Raw genomic sequence first — 19846 nt, forward strand, 5'->3', positions numbered from 1 at the left:
GTGGAGTGTGGAATGTTTTGCTGGAAACAGCTAAACCCACACCTCTGTGATGCGGCCACCCCTGTGCCCGCAGGGCCGACAGGTGCCACCAGGTGCTGAGCACCCCAGAGGCTTCTGCTCAGCTTGGAATCCAGAGTTGTAGCTTTCCAAAAGTGTGCCCCAACGCTGTAGTAGTCTGAAGTTGTGTCCCACTTGACCCAGCAAAAACGCTGCAGCCAAGAGTGCAGGTTTTGTAAGAGACAAAGACAGAATACATCACAGTGTTTTTTTTTAAATCTACTGTTGGTGAAGTGAGCTCTTCTGGAGATTAGAGAGTTCTGGGTTGTGCTGCTTAATTTTAATCTGTACAAGTATTTCATCAAACACAATGGAAGATGTTAAGATCTCTAGAGGCTTTCACTCTTCTTTGTGGGAAGTTTTCTCTGCACTGTAGAGTCACATTCCCTCTTGTGTTTTCTGTGGTCCCGTGTGTCTTCTCTTCTTTTTCTGTTACCATCGGACTCTTATGTAGAACGCAAGTGTACATACATTATTGTATTCAAATCAGAAAGAATCTGCCCTTAGTGTCTCCATTTGCTAGACAGGGAGAAAGGCTGGACTCCATGTCCCGGCATGCCCGGCGGGCGGGGCGCGCATGCCCGCGCTGCCGCAGCGCCCGGCGCTCCCGCCTCTCCCGCCTCCCTCAGCCGGGCTGCCGCGGCGGAGCAGCGGTAACACCATGGAGGCCGCTCCACAGCCCCGGCCCGGCGGGGCCGCCGCCCCCCTGCCGCCGCCGCCCCCGGAGCAGGAGCGGAAGCTGGAGCAGGAGAAGCTGTCGGGGGTGGTGAAGAGCGTCCACCGACGGCTACGCAAGAAGTACCGGGAAGGTAACCGCGGGGGAGGGGGCCGCCCCGCTCCCCTCACCGCGGGAGCCGGGCCGGCAGCGGGGGACGGCCCGCTTGGAGCCTCCGTTCCGCGGCGGGAGGAGGAGAGTCCCCTCCGCGGGGTCTCCGCTCGGATCGGGGTGTCCCCCCGGAGGCGGGGGAGCCCGGTGCCCTGAGCCGCTGCCGGAGCGCCGCGGGCCGGCTGGGCCTCGGACCGCTGCCGGAGGGGGTGTGCCGGGGGGGCGGCGGCCGGGAGCAGCTCCGGGCTCGCTTCCTGCCTCTCCGGGCGGCCGGGGCACCGTTGCCGTGGGCTTCCCGCAGCCCCGCCGCGGAGTCCCGGTCGGATCTGCCGAGGTTTTGCCGCTTTCCGTGGGCTCTTGCCAGGGGGAGACCCCTTGGTGGCTCAGGAGGGCGCACGGCGCATCTCTAGGAGCTTTGCCCGTGGGATGTAGGAGAAGAGGATTGGTGGGCACGGGTGATGCTGCGAGGTGAGAGCGTGCGCTTGGCTGGAGGTTTGCTGCACCGGGGGATGGACGCGGGTCCGTGCGGCCCGACGGTACCGCTCCGTGTGCCGTTCGCTAGCTGATCGCTGCAGTGAGGCCTTTCACCACAGGCAGCTTCCAAGTTGCGCGGCAGTGTTTTCCAGATTGGAAATCCACAGGAGTGGGGAGGTCATGAATGCCGAGAGATTGAATGGCAATCTGGAGTGGCACAGGTCTTTGTGGACTGTTTGTGCCTCCTGTCTTTCAGACGTGGAGGGATACTTAAGGCTGGAGTACTAACTGAAAACAGATTGCTATAAGTCCTTGAAAAATCTACTTTAGCATCAATATTAATGCTCTTATGCAAGGTTCTTTTCGGTGGTATTGGAATGCTGAAAACTTCCCAGAAATGCTTTCAGATAAGTGTCAGAGTTGACATTTATTTGCTGAAGTCTGTGGTCTCTTCAAGTTGATTATAATGATCTGTCTAATCTTTATAATACAGGCTACAAAAAATTCATCCATTCATTCTTTGAGTGAGTCCCCAGCTCTTTACTGACCTGCTGCATACCTCAAGACAGACACCCATGAAATGGGAACTCTTCCTATTGTTGGCACTAGTTCTTGTTTCTCCTCTGTGTCTGTGTATGACACTTCTGTAAAAGTAACAAGGTCATTTCTGGACTTCAGAAGGGAGACACTGATCAAGAGTCACTGTTTATTTTAGACTTGGTGAGCCAACACTGGAGGGAGGATCTCCCTTGTTCTCCCAGTGCTTGAGTGAAGGAACACAGTATGGTTAAATGTTCAAATTCTGGCAAAGAGTCCAGGTTTTAGCAGTTCATTTTTGTCTCTTATTTCAGAGTGCCTGCAGATTAAGACAGACAAACATTGGCACTGTTAACTTAAAAAAAAAAAAAAAGGCGAGCAATCTCTGTAACAATTGAAATTTTTTAGATGAGAGCCTAAATTACATGGAAGTCTATGTAAGCCCACTTCTCAGCGAAGAACAAGTTATTATGCAGGGCTAAGTTGTGTTTTATCTTCAGTTTACGTGGCTAAGCAGAAGAGACAGTACTACTCTCTTTCTTATGTCCTGTAAATCATGTATTAGTGGAAACTTTATAGTGATTTTTTTAGTGTCTCTAAATTGGCAACATTGTATGTATTTTCATGGAGAGAGTTAAAAAGCAAACAGTTCATCACATCACATCTATGCAACAGGGAGAGCTCCACCCATTACCTACTCATCCAATAGTAAGTACTCTTTACAAGTTACTGGCGATTAGTGGTTGTTGTACTTCATAAGTGAGGTTCCTTCAGCTTCAGAATTTTATTTTTGGAGCATTTCTCTATGCTTCTAAAAGCAAACTAGACAATCTCCTTCCTAAATGCTTCCAGTGTCATTCTGAAATTGTAATACTAGGACATGATTGACCTCTGCAGGATCTTTTCTTGGATTTTTTTGTTTTCTAATACTCGGCAACAATGACTGACAAGTACGTTACCTGGACAAAATCAAAGTTGACAGTTTGCTAAAGAGAAGTAAAAAAGCAACAAATGATCTGTAATTTCTCGGTACGATTTGAATTACAACTTGAGTATGAAAAAGTAAAGAGAAAAAAAATACATCCTTCATTATATGCTTACAGCTTATTATACAGGGAAAGCCTCTTGACTACGCAGTGCAATGTACCCACCTCCATATGAAGTGGGAACAGAGCTATCTGTTTTATTGAAGAATCTTGTATTGTTATTTTCTTTTTGCTTGTTGTTGAGTTTTTTGTTGTTCTTGATGCTGGGTTTCTTTGCTGCTTCTTATGTTATTAGAGTTCTGTGAAATTAGTTTCCATTGTGTCTAAATAAGCAAACAAGCAAACAGTACTAGAATTGCTGTTGCGTGGACTTTGGTGCTTTGTCTGTAGATGCTAAAATAGAATTGCATATTAATTTTGTTGGTAGAGGGAAAAGCATGTTGGGTATCCTTCTGAAAGCTATATGATTATGTTGCTTAGGGTGGATAAGTCTAAGAAAGCCCTTGGTATTGTAGTATGATATTAAGTTACTGCCTTCTGTTAGAAGTGTTGAAGGGAAATAGACACGTCCTTGACACACTGAGATGTTTGTTGATAGAAATCATACAGGCTTGATTTTAATAAGCTGATTTATTTGAGAATTCATTTGCCTTGCTGATGTTCGCAAGCCTCGAGTTTCAAGAAGCAATTGAAAAGGCAAGCCACTGTATTATCTGACTTGCTTATAACTGGCACCATTGTTATAATTTTGTTTCATTTCCCACGATGGTTCCCCTCTTTTTTAGAAGATGAGCCAGTGGAAGAGAGACAATATGCTTCAAAACTGCAAGCTAACACATTTCTGAAAAAGCTGCATATTTGTCAAAGTGCAAGAGCAATATTTCTTAACTAGGAATGCATCACAATTTATTTGTGGTTACTAAGAGATTGCTAAAGTTTAGTCAGCATCATGTCATCTAAAAGGTTTGATGTGAAAAACTGTAACTCTTGATTCATCAAAGCTGAATCTTGGCTTATTTTTTAAATTCTGCGTTTGTTGAACCAGTTCTATTTTTAAGTATGGTTGATGGATTTTGTATGTACTTCTGTACTGTGGCTCATGTCATATAATGGCCCCAGAGCATTCCGGTGTATTTATGACAAGCATTTGCCATATTCAAAATGTAGCAGCTTAAATTCTGTTAAGGTTGCATTGACGTGCATTTTTTTTGGTTTTTTTTCAACAATTTTAACTTTTTTACAGTGTGATTAGTACTTACCTTTCCCTATTTTTGAGGGTATTACTAATCTAGAGTGACTTCTAGTGGAAATATTTATATTTTTTCTCCTTTTTCATTTCCTTTTCATCCCTTTTGATTTCCTTCCCTTCCCCTTACATCCTATCTGCTATTAATTAGTGAATAAAGAAGGGAAGTGTATAATCACAAATGCCATGGTAGATTTTGCGATTGATACTCTTTTTTTTAAATCTCCTGTGGGAGATAACATTATCTACTCTGAATACTACAGTAGTAGTATATGCCACATATTTTAGAATGGTTTAATGAAGTTTAACAAATTAGTATGAGTTTTTCAGTGTGAAAAATAGTGTATTTTTTTAACTAAGGTGATTGGTCCTTGTACACACTGAGTGAATGTGTCAACTAAATTAGCTAATCATTAATATGTTGTTGCAGAGTACTTTAAGGCAGTGATAGACACAGACAAAAGCCTGTCTAGTGGTTCCTAAAAATACACATAATTCCTTAGGTTAGCCTATAAATTTTGTCTTCATGAAGAACACTTCTTTAAGTGAGAAGAAAACACACTGAGGTGTCATGTGTTCACTTAGGAGTGCATCTCTTTAGCATAAGACTTGTGTTTTTCTGAAGTTTTACTCCTGGTTCCTGTCCAAAATGAATTAGTTTAATCTTAGTTATCTACACACCAGGGTAAAATCCAAAAGCTGAAACTGCTCTCAAGTGCTCAGTTATTCACTTATGAAACTTCAGGGTTCTGCATGCTTGACATAAGCACTTACAAAGTAGAGAAATTAGGGTTTTTCATGAGGCTTGAATTTCTCCTACTAGCCTGTTACAGCATGGAGAGGTAAAAAACGATTTTTAGTTTAGCCTCTTGCTCTTGGTTCAGTTGCTTGGTACCACAGATGACCGAAATTTTTCCTCTATGAATTAGGCAGCTGGAGCCGTGGGCTGGAGCGTGTTGTATCAGTTGCGTATATGCATGTATGTTGCATATATGGCATGGATGCTGATGTCTGTCAAGCCTGACAGACAGGCTCATAAAGGCAGATTTAGTGGTTCGTAGGGAACTAAACATGATCTATTGAACAGCTGCTATGTGACATTAGTTTGTTTCTAGTTGCTTGTAGCAGCCAAGTAGGTTTAATTTTTACCATGATAAAAATCCCATTCCCTGAGAGAGAGGCGGCCATTTTTTCCTCTGAGTTGTTTATTACCTTTGTAGTCATGCAGAGCTGTATTTATCAAGAAAACATTTTCTGTGCAGCATGACCCTTGGTTATAGATGATTTTGTATGTAGCCTGGAAAGATGATTTACAAGACCTTCTACTTCTCCCTAGAAATCCTGCTTTGAGCACAAGTGGAAAAAAAAAATGCTGAGGTATCTGTAAAGGTATTTTATGAAATATTTTGCTGTGTGTTCACTAAAGCATTTCATTTCTCCTTCAGTACACCTCTTAAGGATGTTCAGGCTTGGAATCACAAAGAACTGGTATTTGTCCTGTATTAGTTCCTGTATCACATAAGCTGATAGAAACCTTTCTATGTGGGAGTTTGATTCTTTGAAAGAAAGATTTGTTGAAACTTCAAAGAAATGGATGATGACTTTATTAAGAGGTTTTTCAGATCCAGAAAATTAGGAAGAATTTACAGGACCCTGCCTGATGATAACAAGTAGCCTGAATAGGTGGGTGGTTTAGACATTCATGTGAGAGTGTTGTTCTTAAGTCGGTTGCTTTATGGTCTCTTCCTCTTTCATGTTTTTCATGAAAAACCTTGAGAGAGCTTAAGATCTTTCTGATGTGAAACAGGAAACATTTTGAAATAGTGGCATTTTTCACAGGACAGGAAAACTTTGTTGCTGAACTCTCCACGATAAGTTAACGGTTGTTACACCTTTTTGTTAAATATAAATGGTTTATTATAGAACTAAACATAAGTTTTCAAGATCTCCATTTGTCTTTCCCCACCTGCATTCATTTCTTGGAAGAGGGAGACATTTTGAAACAACAGAAACCAAATTCCATTTCATTACACTTAAAATTGGCATAAGCATTAAGATTGCCCTTATGGTTTGCACACCACAGTTTTGCAGTGAAACTTACATTAGAAATCCCATAGTATTTTACAGTTTGGGGTATTTAATCATTGGTATCGTTTAGCTAGACCACAGATTTTGAAAACCCACTGGTTACAGCACAGACTTGGATGCACTGAACAAATATCTATATGTAACCTCCTTCCCTGCTTGTTTATTGCCTTGGCAGGGAAGATATTCTTATCGCAGGGTTTGCATGATGAAATCTATACCTGTGCCTCACCTTCCAATTTTTGCTCCTGCGTTTGCACAAATCTACTGGAATCAGTAGTTTCCGTAATGTGTTCATCTCTGCACTGGTGTCCTTAAGGTGCAGCACATAGTCCATCCCGCAAAGTCAGGTTTGGGGAAGAGAAGGGTGATGGTTTCCAATAGGGTAGAACAAACACCTGGAGGCAGTAATTGCTTAAACTGTTACATTAAACTGTTATATTAGACTTACATTTAAACTGCTGAAATAGGCTCTATGCTGTTTGCATGACAGCCATTGGAGATTTATAGTGGATCAGAGACACAGATCATTCCTCGGAGTGATAGAAGTTGATCCCTACTAGATGCTTTAGATAGAAGATGAATTGTACCCTGGGAGTTTGTTTAGTTGTAAACAGATAGTAAGCTGACAGGTCAGATGTAGAAATCTGCATTTGGTCAAATGAATCCTTTCCATGTGAGCATGAGAGAAGAACATTGGTCTTGAGATTAAAAAAAAAAAAAGTACAAGAATCTGATTTTTTTATTGTGAAATATTTCAGGTAAATCCTAAGAAATGTAAAGCAAACGTCAGGCAAGAGAAGAGAAATATTAGCTCTGACTGCTTGAACTTTGTCCAAATTGAAGTTCATGTTCTGTATTTAGACGTGTAAAATTGGAAAACAGTGAGGCCAAAATATCTAATGTTTTTCACAAAAATACAGGATATGCTGTTTTAGTAAGACAGATGTTCAGTAAGTTTCTAGTTTATCTTGTATAGATGGAAGGTTGTAAATAGCACAGTATTAGCTGATATTCCTTATGTAATTAATTTTAGTAATGCTGCAGTATCCAGACATTTAGTAGTACAGCTAAATTTCAACTGACACATTAATGAGGAGATTTAGTTGGATATTCACAGGAATTTTATTTCAGCTTGGGCCTAGTGGACAGTGTAGGGTTGCTTTTCCTGCTTACTGTTAGGCTGTTGTAGAAACCAGTTTACTGTTTCCAGCAAGTGAGAGGCTTCCTTAAGAGGCTGAAAATGAGTTGGATTTTTGTCATTCCACAGTGCATTGCCATGAACAACCAAAAAGAAAGCTCAAAGATCTTGCTGGGTGTTTCTATGGCCAGGAGCCCTTCATCTGAAGTTATCCAGCATTGTCATGCATGCTTTTTTAACTCTAAGGATAGATTTGCTTTTTATGATGAGCAATTTAAAAAGCTTTATTAATAACTATTATGCAAATATGAACATGTCACTTTTGCTTCTGTCTTTCATTGTTTGTCGATGTATTGAGCTTATTTTCTCTGCTACCAGAGCCATCAAAGGTAGACATAGTAAGGCAATGTGCTGTTAAATAGAAACATTGGAAAAGGAGTGGATCGAATCTGGTTTTTTAGACTACCAATTTATATTAGCATGTAGATAGCCAAAACTTCAAAGTCTTAAACTATTGTTCGGTTTTGGTTGGTTGGTTTTTATTTGTATTTTCGTTTTGGCTTTGTTTGTGTTTTGGTGTTTTTTTGTTGTATTTTGTTTTTTGTTTTGTTTTGGTTTTTTCAATTACAGCTACTTTGAATTCAGAAAATTGAGGTTTTCCAAAAGGAAATAATGGCTGTTCTAATTCCAGTTTTCCTCCAGTGTTAAAAAACTGCTTCTTTTGGGGGGAGTTGTTGATTAAGACCTAAACCCCTGTTGCATCCACCTGAAGCTTAAGTGCATGGTGTCAGCTAAATTCTGAGTTGCAGGATCTTATTCAGTCATGGATGAAGTATTTTGTGCTTGTTTTTGAGATTGTCAGAGATGACTGCACTGTTTTTCTGAAGAGCAATGATGGAACTGAGGAAAATAGTAATTACAAAACTTGTCTTGTGGGTGCAGATAGTGCTTTTAACTCTGTATGACTTAACTACTTTATTGCTTGATAAAACAGAATGAGTCAAATCAGTTGTTGGGAGTTTTATCCCATTCCAAATTGAAAAATACTGCCTTTAGCAAAACTGACCTCTGTTTCTTTTATACACAGAGGGTTGTGTTTTGTTTAAAATACCAATTGATATGATTTTTTTCTGTCAGAAGTTGAAAAACAATTGGCTAATAAATTTTTCCATGTATTTCATAACCATACCTTAAATGATAGTTCCATTTAACACTCTGTAAAGAAATGTCTTTTAAAAGTAAAATAGGCAAAGAAAAAAATAGGATGGAAGACTGTTCAATTTTTGTTTTCAAAAAAAAAAATGCCTGGAGAGAATAGTTATTGTGTGGGATGATCCCACCAAGAATGGCAAACCTGCTCTTTTCACACTGTGCCAGGGACCTTTGAGATCTTGTAAACAGATGTGGAGTGAGGGGGGTTCTTACTGAGCTTGTGTGATTCTTCTTTATTAAAATGTTTTCAGTTGTTGAAACTTAGAGCTAACGTTAGGTCTCTAGTGCTATTACCCACAATTAAAACCATCTTGTAATTAGGATCATTTAAAAATAACTTCTACATGCCTGACCTGTTCTCTCTGTGACAGGATTCAGCAACTGCTGATTACTCTGTGGTTGAGTTTGGGGGTATGATTTGGCTATTCTGTTGGCAATGTTAATGTGGGTGGAAACTATTTAGAGGGATTCATCTGTTCTAGATAAAGAGTATTGGATTTTTGTTATTGCATTAGAAAAAGACTGTTAGAAAGAACCTACAAGATAGTTAGTCACTTATCACTGGGGTTTTTTGTTTTTAAGGGAATAGTCAATCTTTGAGGTGAAAATTAGGTAGTGTATTTATTTTCTAAGCAATTCTGGATACAGAGGAAAGCAAACATTAAATATTTATAAAATAATGTCACTGTTGTGATTTGAGAGATGTGTGAAACTCCTGTTATGAGCCATTCTTGCCAATCACACTTTTTAGCTGGACATTGTCATAACTGGTTCCTTGGTGGAGATTTGAAGTGTATCAAGATCTCTGAAGAGTCAGTGCTCAAAACAGGTTTGAAATCACATAAGAAAAGGTGATCTCTAAGTAAAAATGTCAAGTAGCCTTAAACGTTATATTCTGGTATGGTCATGAGTACGTGAGAGGAGAAGTTTAATGCACAGAATCAAATATTAACTTTAAGATGTGATAAAAGATGCAAGACACTTTTCTATTGCTTTAGATTCACCTAGCACAAACTTATATTTAATTTACAGCTTTATTGATTGCTTAACAGAAGATATTCTTTGTCTTATTTATTTAGTAGCCATTAGTTTTACAGTGAAACTTTGGTGTGTCTTTTACTGCCTTTTTGGTTACACAAGGATTGATTCATAAATAAATGCTTAAGTCCACTAGAATTAATGCAGTGTTTACACATGGATTATAATGTATTGTTTGAAAAATTAATACACCGTGGATTATATATATTGTTTGAAAAAAAAATTAATATATAGCTTTTACTGTGTTCTGGGTATCGGTTTGCAAGTGGATGCTGCCAGACCTGTTGCAGTCAATGCCTCAAAATCTCAGCAGACAGGAAGCATTATTTGCATTTTCAATTGCTCAGTATTGGAGCATGATTCTGGAACTGAAGTTCCTATAAATGTAATGCACCCGTCTGTGCCTTCTCAAAGCTCACCCTGGAGAAGAATGGGAGGGGTGGCAAAAAAACCCCAAAACAAACAAAAAAACCCCACCACAAAAAAACGCACACCACACACAAACAACAACAACAAAACCCACACATACCCGAAACAAAAGAAACATCCTCACTACCATGATACTTGCCCAGGGGAAACTGGACTTCAGATGCTTCTTTGGAAGCCTCTGCACAATGATGCCCATCTTAAGAAAGAAAACACCTTACCTGCAGTTGGTTTGGAGCTTCCATTAATAAAAGGACAGACAAATGGGCATCACATCAAACCCAGTATTGACAGTGCTCTAAGGAAGAACTGATTAGTTAAGAATATCTTCTTCCCCATCTGCCTTATTTCTTAAGTTTTAAGGAAAAGTGGTATTTGGTAGTAGAATAATTGCTTAAGAATAGATCAAATGAAGTAATGGACTAAAAGAAGAATGGTATTAAACTTGGGATTTTGTATTTATGATGTTTTTGATCAGTAAGTGTTCACTTGTTTACTTTTTCCTTTCTAATTAGCCATGTATTCTTCAAACAAAACTTTAGCAGCTGTATGTCACTCGAGCATTTCACAGCAGTCTGGAGCACACAGTGAGATTCAGAGTATTGTGGCAGATGAACTATGAAACTTTATCTAAATTGCAGAAGAATTAATTGGCTTTGAGAATACACTTTGAACTGGACTAGTGCTTTCTGGCTTGGTGCTACATGGGCTCTGTGCTTTGTTTACACAAGAAATAAAGATTTGTAAGAGTTGTGCTTGTTTTACCCCCTTTGCTGGTAGGCCACTGTCTAAACCACTTCTTGCTCTCTTTTGTCAGTAGAGTATGTTCTGTCCTACATGATTTTTTCCACATAAGACCTTTTTGAAATCTCTGGAAACTGGCAAGTTTTAGCAGAAACCCCTGTGGGACCTGCCTGCTGTGGGTTGGGTGTTTCTCTGCTCCAGTGGTCACCTGGTGATAACACCAGCAACTTTTCTTATAAAGCAACTGTCTCTGAACTTGGGTCATTTGGGAAAAAATTAGGGATACCACTCAAATATACTGTATTTTTTGTCCAGTCTAATAACTTTCTCATATATGCTTGTTGAATAGCAAGCAGAATACGTGATTTCTTGCATAGCTTCACTGTTTTGTTAAAACTAAATCATATCCACTCCCATCTCATCTGCCATCTTGCACAAGGGAGTATAAACACCTAACCTTAAACATGACTCATTTTGATGATTGTACGAGTGTGCTAGATGATTATTTTTCAGGAGAAAATTGCTGTGACATCCCTAAACCAAACTGAAATAGGGAGTCACCTGGATGGTTGGATTAAATCTTCTCAGTATGCAAATACTTGTACTTGTCCATCGTACCCAGGCTTGCTCTAAGTGGAGGACAGGTGAGGTGGGGGATTGTTATTGCTTTGCATATAAGGGGAAAAAAAGAGAAAAGGTTGCCACTGGAAGAAATCTGTTAATATTGCTGATTAAAACGAAGTCTATCGAAGAACTTGTCCTAAGTCGGTTAGAAATAGGAATCTCTTACTGCTGCGAGAAGGACAGGTCATACTCTAAGCTACTTTCAGGTTTTAGCAGACATTAATAGTTAGCTTATGCTTCATACACTTTTAAAGTATTTCTTTGTAAGATGAAGGTGCTACAAAATCTGATTTTGGAACCATGTTGTGAAATGCGTTTTGATTGCCCAAGTGAAAGCCTAAAGCGTAGCTCTGCTCTTGAAAACTTTTCTTTAGCTGTATTGGCTTATAGGTGCAAAATCAGTAGATAATTTTTATTCTGCACATTTATATATATTTATACTAGATGTTTGCACACATTTGTGGTTAAGATACACAGAAGGAATTGGTGAAGATCATACCAGTGAGCATGTATTAGGGCAGAAATGTCCTTTTAGTAAGGTATACCAAGGGTTTGCATGCTTAGAAACCACAATAGGAATTGTGGCTGGCCGTGACGAGCATTTATCATGTTTTCATTTAGCAGTACATTATATAAAGCAAGCTAGGAGAAGTGGATACTCAGCAGCAAGAGGGGAAATCATCATGTTTAATTACTTGGAAGTACCAAAATTTAACCTGCAAGACTTTTTATCAAGGTGAAGAACATGAAAATAAATCTGCCCCTGGAGGTCAGCAGACAAATCTATGTATGATTTTCTGACTGTAGTTGGTTTGATTCTTTTGTACTGTCCGCTAGAAGCTAACTCATCTGGACAGTCTAGATTAGGCAGACAGCAATGAAGGCTTGAATTCCTTTTTCAATGTATCCAAAGCAATCTATAGTCTGAGTTAAGGTGCCATTTTAGGCATTTTTGGATGTATTTGCCATGGACATGAATGCTACTAGGAAACCTTTCAGTCATTCATTTCTAAAATGTTTGTCATGTTAATGCTCATGCACAGAATCCTGAAAGCAGAACTTCCCAGGGATTTGAATTTCACACAACAAACTGAACGAAATCAGGACACTGAGAATATTGCTAGTTTCTCAAGTACCTGATAGCCCCTTCTCCAAAACCTTGAATTTTGTGTTTGACTAGAGAAAGAGGACTTTGTTTTTGTTATGTGCAGGTAAAGTAATCTCTTGTTGTGTTACGTAACTTCTTTTAATTGGAAGATGGGGATTTTGCCATGGAGATAACGAGATACTTTGTATCTAATCTGCAGTTTTTTTCTGTTGTTTTGTTTAGTGGGAGACTTTGATAAGATCTGGCGTGAGCACTGTGAGGATGAGGAAACCCTCTGTGAATATGCTGTGGCAATGAAAAACCTTGCAGATAATCACTGGGCAAAAACTTGTGAAGGGGAAGGCCGAATTGAATGGTGTTGCAGGTAAATCTTCATGTACTTGAAAGACTCAGTTGCACATTTCTACTTGCAATTCTTTATAATACAAGGCTTGGGCTTTTTTTTTTCCTTTTTTTTGGTCTTTTAAAGTTTTGTTCTATAAAACATTAATGATTTATTGCTTCCTAAAACATATACTGTCTTACTGTTCCAACTAACTAAAAAACTAAAGCTTGTGAAGTGTTTTGATATAAGGTGACCCCTTTTTTAAAGGATCTTCAACAAGCAACTTTTTTTTTTCTCTCAAATACTGAAGATGTTTGCAAGTAAACCTATGAAGTAATTTTCCATGCATTTGAACCTAAACTGAGCAAATGCAGTGATTGTAGCTCAAGTTTAATTTTCAGGACTTCAGTTTGATTTGCGCATGTAATAGTATTTGATCTCTAAATGCAAATCTCTGGTGCTTAATTTTCAAGTCTTAATCTCCTGCAATAGACTTTAACCTCTGTGAAACTTGTTTTAAATCTATTTTAAACTTTGAAATTTCTGTAAGTCATAAACATCTAGTTTTTCTTGGGTTATTCTAGTTGTAAAGTCATGAAGTGAGTTCAGCTAAACTGTTTCAATCCTTGAGGACAATAAACTAAAAGAGGCAAAATGTTGGTCACTCAAGATTCCTACATAGAGTTGTCATCTAAGACATCCTGTGGAATCTGTACAACAGAATAAAACAAAATATTCTTGAAATCTAGCTGGGAAGAGAATTGAATCTGTAGTTAAGAGCTATGCCCAAAACTGGACAGAATGTTCCAATGGCCTCAACAGGGATAAATAAAATAAAGAAATATTATTGAGGTTGTAGTAAGCTCTTGTTTATACTGTTGACCCTGTTTGGTGAGTTTCCTGTGCTTGTTGTTTGGGTTGTATTTTTTTATTGGTGTGGGATTGGTTATGCTGATTTGTGATCTCAAACTGCCCATTTCTTTTTTTGTAGGCTTCCTCAGTTGTTAGTTGTTTTCTTGTATTTGTGCTATTCATTACTTCTGTGGAAATGCTGGTATTTGTATTTCTCTTTACTAAATTACACTCTCTTGAATCACATTGAATTCTAATACTGCGATTTCTTGCAGCATCTCCTCCCACTCCTGCCCCAGCTTGGCATTACAGGCCAGTTAAGAGAGTACTGAGTGTTCCTATGGTCAGGTTATCTGTAAAAAAACGTACTGGACACAGGGCAGATTCACATGGAACATTGCTTGATATTTTCTTACAGTTTGATTGTCAATTAGTATGTGAAACTTTTTTCAGTAGAGCTGTGTGTGCTTTAATTTCAGGTAAACAGTATTCCCTTAGCTTGTGGCAAGGTTCTCGATTACCCTGTAGGACAGGATAATGTTCCTTGTGGACAGGGGAGGAACAGTTGATGGCCTGCGTGTTGAAGTTTTTTGGCTTGGTGTCTCACTTGTTTTCTGTTTGTAGTTCCTACAAGATAGTAAACATTTAAGTAAGTGTCCAGTTTGGGCCTTGCTGCATGAATTTATACTAAGAGAATCTACCTGGTAAGAGACACTAAAATGCTCTGTCTCAGTAGAAAGCTTCAGTTATAATAGAATGTACCTTTTCAGTTTGCAAAGCAAGGGATCAGGAGCTTTACATCAGTAGAAAAAGTGGGATACATTTCACTCCTGTGTGTATCGGATTAAACTGAGGCCTGGATGGCTGAATACCAGAACGTTTCAGATTGACTTTGTGTTTTGCAATGTTTTGTTCCTTCTCAAAGCTCCAAGAGGTGCCAGACAGATGGCAGCTCCCTTTGTTGCTGCTCCTCCTTGTGTCTGGGTGCATAATTGCATGGAAGAGACCTTCACTTGCATGAGACTTCACTGAAAGCTTTTGCTCAGTGCTTTGACTGTCACCATGACAGCAGGAAGGTAGCTGATTTATTAGATTAAGTTTAATTTGGGAGTGGAATGCTGAAAATACTTGCGAATCACTAGTGTATCCCTGCAGAAGAAAGCATAGTCTGGGTTTTTTTGGTTTTCATTGAAATTGTATCTTTTCTGAGATACGAAACAGAGAAATGTTTTTTTCAACAGTTACAAAAAAAAAGTTTGTTTGTTTGTTTAATTTTTTCTTTATTTTTCTTGTATTCTCTTACAAACAAGCACCTGATAAAGTAAATCAGAGAATGCAGAATAACCATTAGAGAAGCCATGTGTATGTCTCAGGACCAAGAATAAAGATTTTCTTGCAGCATTCCCATTTTGAAAGTCTTTCTAGCTATTTAGTTGAAGCCACCGGAAGAATCCTTATTCTGACATCAATTCTCAAAACAGATGAGATAAAACTTATTATTTTACTTCTTCATTAGTTATTGATTTAAACAAGCACATAGCCAGATTTTAGAAAGTGTAGAAGATGGGAAGCAGCACATGATAGCCTGTGCTGATGACCACATGCTGCATTGTAAAGGGCTGGTTTTATTGTTTCACTGCAACATTATATATAATAATTAGCGGGGAGGAGGAGCAGGGAGGGGAAGAGGGATTAAAACTTTGTTCCTTGCAGATGCAGGTTAATGATCCCTGAGTGGTGGTGTAAAAAGCCTACAACACTCAACTGTCCTTCCCTTATGTTCTTGATAGATCTTTAGAAAACCAAATACAGTAGCAAATGGTATTTGCTACTGTACATTTCTGTTTCTATTTAATTTCATTTATATTACAACACAAAACTTAAATCAAAATGGTGTAAGATGATGTTTACCCTGAATAATTATCCTAACTCTTAATATTTGCTGGCATAGGTAGGCTGGTGAACCTTTGTATGGACAATGAATGCCGGCCTGTTCTGGTTCTAGTTAGAACAAAATAAGCTAGACCAGCAGGTTTGCTTCTTTCTCTTGCTTTTGCATCAGTGTTAAGACTTGTGTTGACTTGGCTATTTTTTAAACAACAAAAACCAAAATCTGCACTTCTAACTATAAAAACGGCTGTCATGACAAAGCACTATTTAGACCTGCATTTTTTTTAAAAAAAGTCTTTTGACTGTTTCATGAGCAAACTCAACAAATACAGACTGATGAAGTTACTGTCAGGTGAGTACAGAACTGTTTGGAAAAACCTGCATGGAATAGATGTTAGAAGCCTGTCATTAAAAATGTGATTTACTGAGGACTCTGTCAGTGTCTGCCTCTGCATCTATTACTAATCAATATTTTATTCAGGAGTCTGCTAAAGTGAAGTCTTATTTATTAAATTTGCAAACGAGATAAAACAGAAAAGAATTGTCACTCTGAGATCAGGAATAAAATTGACAGTGTTGTTAACTATACCAAATATTATCAACTATACAAATACAGGCAAGGGAGTAATTGGTGTCAGTCTCTTCAGGGAAGCATTTGGATTCTGTAGCAGGCCACAAGCTGAATATGAAAACCGTCATGGGATGCTCTCGCAATAAAGGCAAATAACCTACTGGAGTGTGTTAATCAGATTGTCCACAGATATGTAAAGTACTCCTCTGACTTTATTTGGCATTGCCCTCAGCCAAAACATCACCTTGGCCACTCCATTTAAAAAATAAGAAACAGCAGCTTAACTCCAAGAAAGATACAGAAATCATCAAAAATCTTCTCATTTTTTCTAGAAACTGGCTGGAGCTGTCTCGTCTAAAGATGAGAAGGCTTAGTGATCTCTTACAGGATCTTTGAGAATAACAGGGCTCTGCTAGAACTGGAAAGCTGATCCTGTTTTGGTCTGGAAGACTGACTGACTGACTGAATGAATGAATGTATGTTTGAAGTCCTTTCAACACTGTTTTGCAGCTTTTCTCGATGAATGCACTCAGCTGAGCAATTCACTTTCAGGAGAATGGAATTAAGAAGGAGGTGATGTAAACAGGAGGAGGGAAACCATTTAAAATAGGAAAAAAGACAATGTTCATTGTTTATGTTTGTATGATAGTCTTCATTTTTGCTTTTAAAACTTCATTCTGACAAAACTGTATCTGTTTGTTGAACACTAGAACTAATTAGAGCAGTGATCATATGATAACTGCTGGCTATTTTCAAGTTCTTAGAATCCTCTGGTGATTAAGGATATTGCTTCCAGAAGCTGGCTTAGCGTCAAAGAGTGGACACCACACCAGAGAAACATCTGATTACAGACCTAATTGTGTTTCTCAAAAGGAAAATATCTCAAAACCCTAGAACTGAACAAGTACAAAAAATAAAATGGAAAAATGTCTTGTATACAATTTTCTCAACTTGAAGTTTAATGTTATGATAAGAAAAAGTTATAATACTTTCAGCTGAGAAACCTAGTGCTCTCACTTATGCTGCATACAAGATTTCCTTAACCTATAGCTGGGTGCTTGTGACAATAGCAAAATATTTTCCAGTGCAGAGGAAACTTTTCTGCTCTTCTAGAGACGATTAATGTGTACAAGGGAAATGGTGAATTTTCCCCTCTTTGATTTCTTTTTCTTTGGAGGTTGGGGGGTGGGTGGATTAAACCTGTAGAAGATTTTACACTTTTTCTTTTTTCAGGCCAGCAGTTCTGTTAGTTGACATTAATAAATCTATTCCTCAGTGTGTGGGAAGAGGGGAGAAGTATTTTGCAGACAGCAACCATGATGATAAGTCCAGATTTTCCTTCAGCTCTGAAGGGAAGTATGTTATTTCTCTGTACCCTCACTGCACTTCATCTTCAATATTAGGTTTTGGTTAGTAAATATTGTAAGGAAAATAAGTCAACCTCACCTTTCATCATTATGAAGCAGAAGGAAAGAGATGGACTGTGTCAGTTCTTAGCCTGTAAAGCTGGCTGCTTGAAACCCTTTGAGTATTGATAATGGCTATTAGAAATTGCTTTTTGCCATGGTAAAAGCTGACCACGCCAGCTTTAATTTAGTTGTTCATTATTACTTAACAAGAAGAACTAACTACTGAATCTTTAATGGCTTTTAAATTTCATATGGTGTTTCTTTGGCAATTCTCCTCTTTTTTTTTTTTTTAAATTATACATTCTATCAAAACCCTTGGGTTTGGTCACAGTATTCAAAAATGAAGTTTCTCTTTCATTGCTGGAGATTATAAACAACTGAATATGTATTCATATTGGCTTTCACTGAAACTTCCTGTATATGTCCAGCCCAAATGGCAGAGCAGGTGGGTCAGCTTGGGCACGTTGTTTACTGTTTGAGATTTGTAGTATGGAAGACAAGTTTCAATGAGGAAATACCTAGTTTTTTGTTGTTTTTCTTTTTAAGCAGAGACGTCAACTGGATAGCTCACCTGTCTCTCTGCCAGCAAACTTAAGCAGTTTACACCAGAACTGTTTATTTCTCAGTTTATGTAGGCTGTAGCAACTGTTAGCTCAGGTAGCATTTACATTGCACAATTCTGCACTAACAAGTATGTTGATTGTGGAGCTAATATCGGATTGTCAAAGAATGAAAGCTTAAATGTCAGTTAAAAATTGGGCCATTTCAGTTCTCAGAATTATAAGATAGATTCCTTAATTGTATTTCTCTTTGTAGGTAACTCAGGGATGTTCTATTTGTTACTTCAGACAGTTTTTAAATGTAGTCATGTTCATGTAGGTGCATGCTCACAATTACGGCGTGATCAATGATGGCTTTTACTGGCCATGAAGTTAAATGCGGCTACATCAACAAGTGACCACAGGATGAGCTCCCGAGTGTGTTGGTGAGCTGCTGTGCCCCATGGAGGTGTGGGGGCTGTGGGGTTTCATAGACAGCTCCTCTGAGGCCACAGGAGCCAAAAGTGCAACAGGTAGTAATTCTGTCCAAATTAGTGTACCTTAAGAAAGGTGTGAAATTGAGTTAAACCTCAGTGGTTTTAAAGTCCAGTGTTGCCTGAGGTTTTTTGTTTGGATGGGTGGATTTTTTCTTTTTTTTTTTTTTTTTTTAATTCCCCATAGTAGTGCACAAATATGTGGACCAGAATCTGAATGTGAAGAATTTTACCCAGTTTTGGACATTCTTGTGGTTCTGGCCCCTCTGTCTCCCATCAGAGAACCCAGGATTAGGAGGTGCTTCTACTCATGGTTGATTTTGGTAGTGTCTTATGTGCAGACAAGGAAGGTCAGTTAAGAATAATATAGAATTAGGAGAACTCGGTTGACATGGTAGACAGGGGTAGAAGGATGGAAAAAAAATACTGATTTGGCACCAGTACCAGGAATGAGGAAGAAATGGCTCCTCAGTGACAACAGGAGCTTATACCACACTTCACAAGTACATGGTTTTCCTGTGCAACAGATTGTTAGGTGTTAAGCTGGGCAACATACCAGCTTCTAGTGAGTGAAAAGGTTGATAACATCACTAGTTGAGGAGAGAAGAAAATACTTTCTCCCAAGGTTGTGGCAGTGCAACGCTATTTAAACCGCCATTTATTCTGGATATTTTAAGAGATATAATGAGAAAACAAGTCTTCGAAAAATAAGGAGACTGCAAGATTCTTACAAAGTAGTAAAGTAGCTGATAAATGGTGAGGAAAAATATTTCTTTTTTTTCCCTTCCTTTTCTTCCTTTATTTTTTTTCCCTTCCTTTTCTTCCTTTTTTTTCCCCTTCCTTTTCTTCCTTTTTTTCCCTTCCTTTTCTTCCTTTTTTTTTCCCCTTCCTTTTCTTCCTTTTTTTTTCCCCTTCCTTTTCTTCCTTTTTTTTTCCCTTCCTTTTCTTCCTTTTTTTTTCCCCTTCCTTTTCTTCCTTTTTTTTCCCCTTCCTTTTCTTCCTTTTTTTTCCTCTTTCTTTTCTTTCCCAAAATGATGTACAGAAATAAAGAGTTCCAAATTGATCATATGCTTATAAACAAATAATACAGGTGTGAAATACAAATTTTATTATCAGACCAGCAATAATTCAGGTGTTTTTCTAGGATTCATTTTTGTTTACTGATATTTTTAATCTCTTCCCTGGTAAGTTAAATGAGTGGCTCCTTCTGCTTCAACTTTGTTAATTTTATAATTGCTGTCTTTCCATACTTGCAATCTCTA

The 19846-nt window shown here is 38.5% G+C and overlaps 1 protein-coding gene across 1 annotated transcript in view; it reads left to right on the forward strand.

The window, feature by feature from the left end:
- Positions 1 to 718: 718 nt before the first annotated feature.
- SAMTOR (S-adenosylmethionine sensor upstream of mTORC1) overlaps positions 719 to 19846 on the forward strand; it is a gene marked incomplete at its 5' end in the record, with an annotated part of 35867 nt that continues 16739 nt past the window's right edge. The window contains 2 exons of the mRNA XM_080344296.1: positions 719 to 866; positions 12727 to 12868. Coding sequence (XP_080200422.1) covers positions 719 to 866; positions 12727 to 12868 — 290 coding nt within the window. The remainder of the gene's footprint in view (positions 867 to 12726; positions 12869 to 19846) is intronic.

Source organism: Nesoenas mayeri (assembly GCF_963082525.1).
Source record: "Nesoenas mayeri genome assembly, chromosome: 1".
Lineage (NCBI taxonomy): Eukaryota > Metazoa > Chordata > Aves > Columbiformes > Columbidae > Nesoenas > Nesoenas mayeri.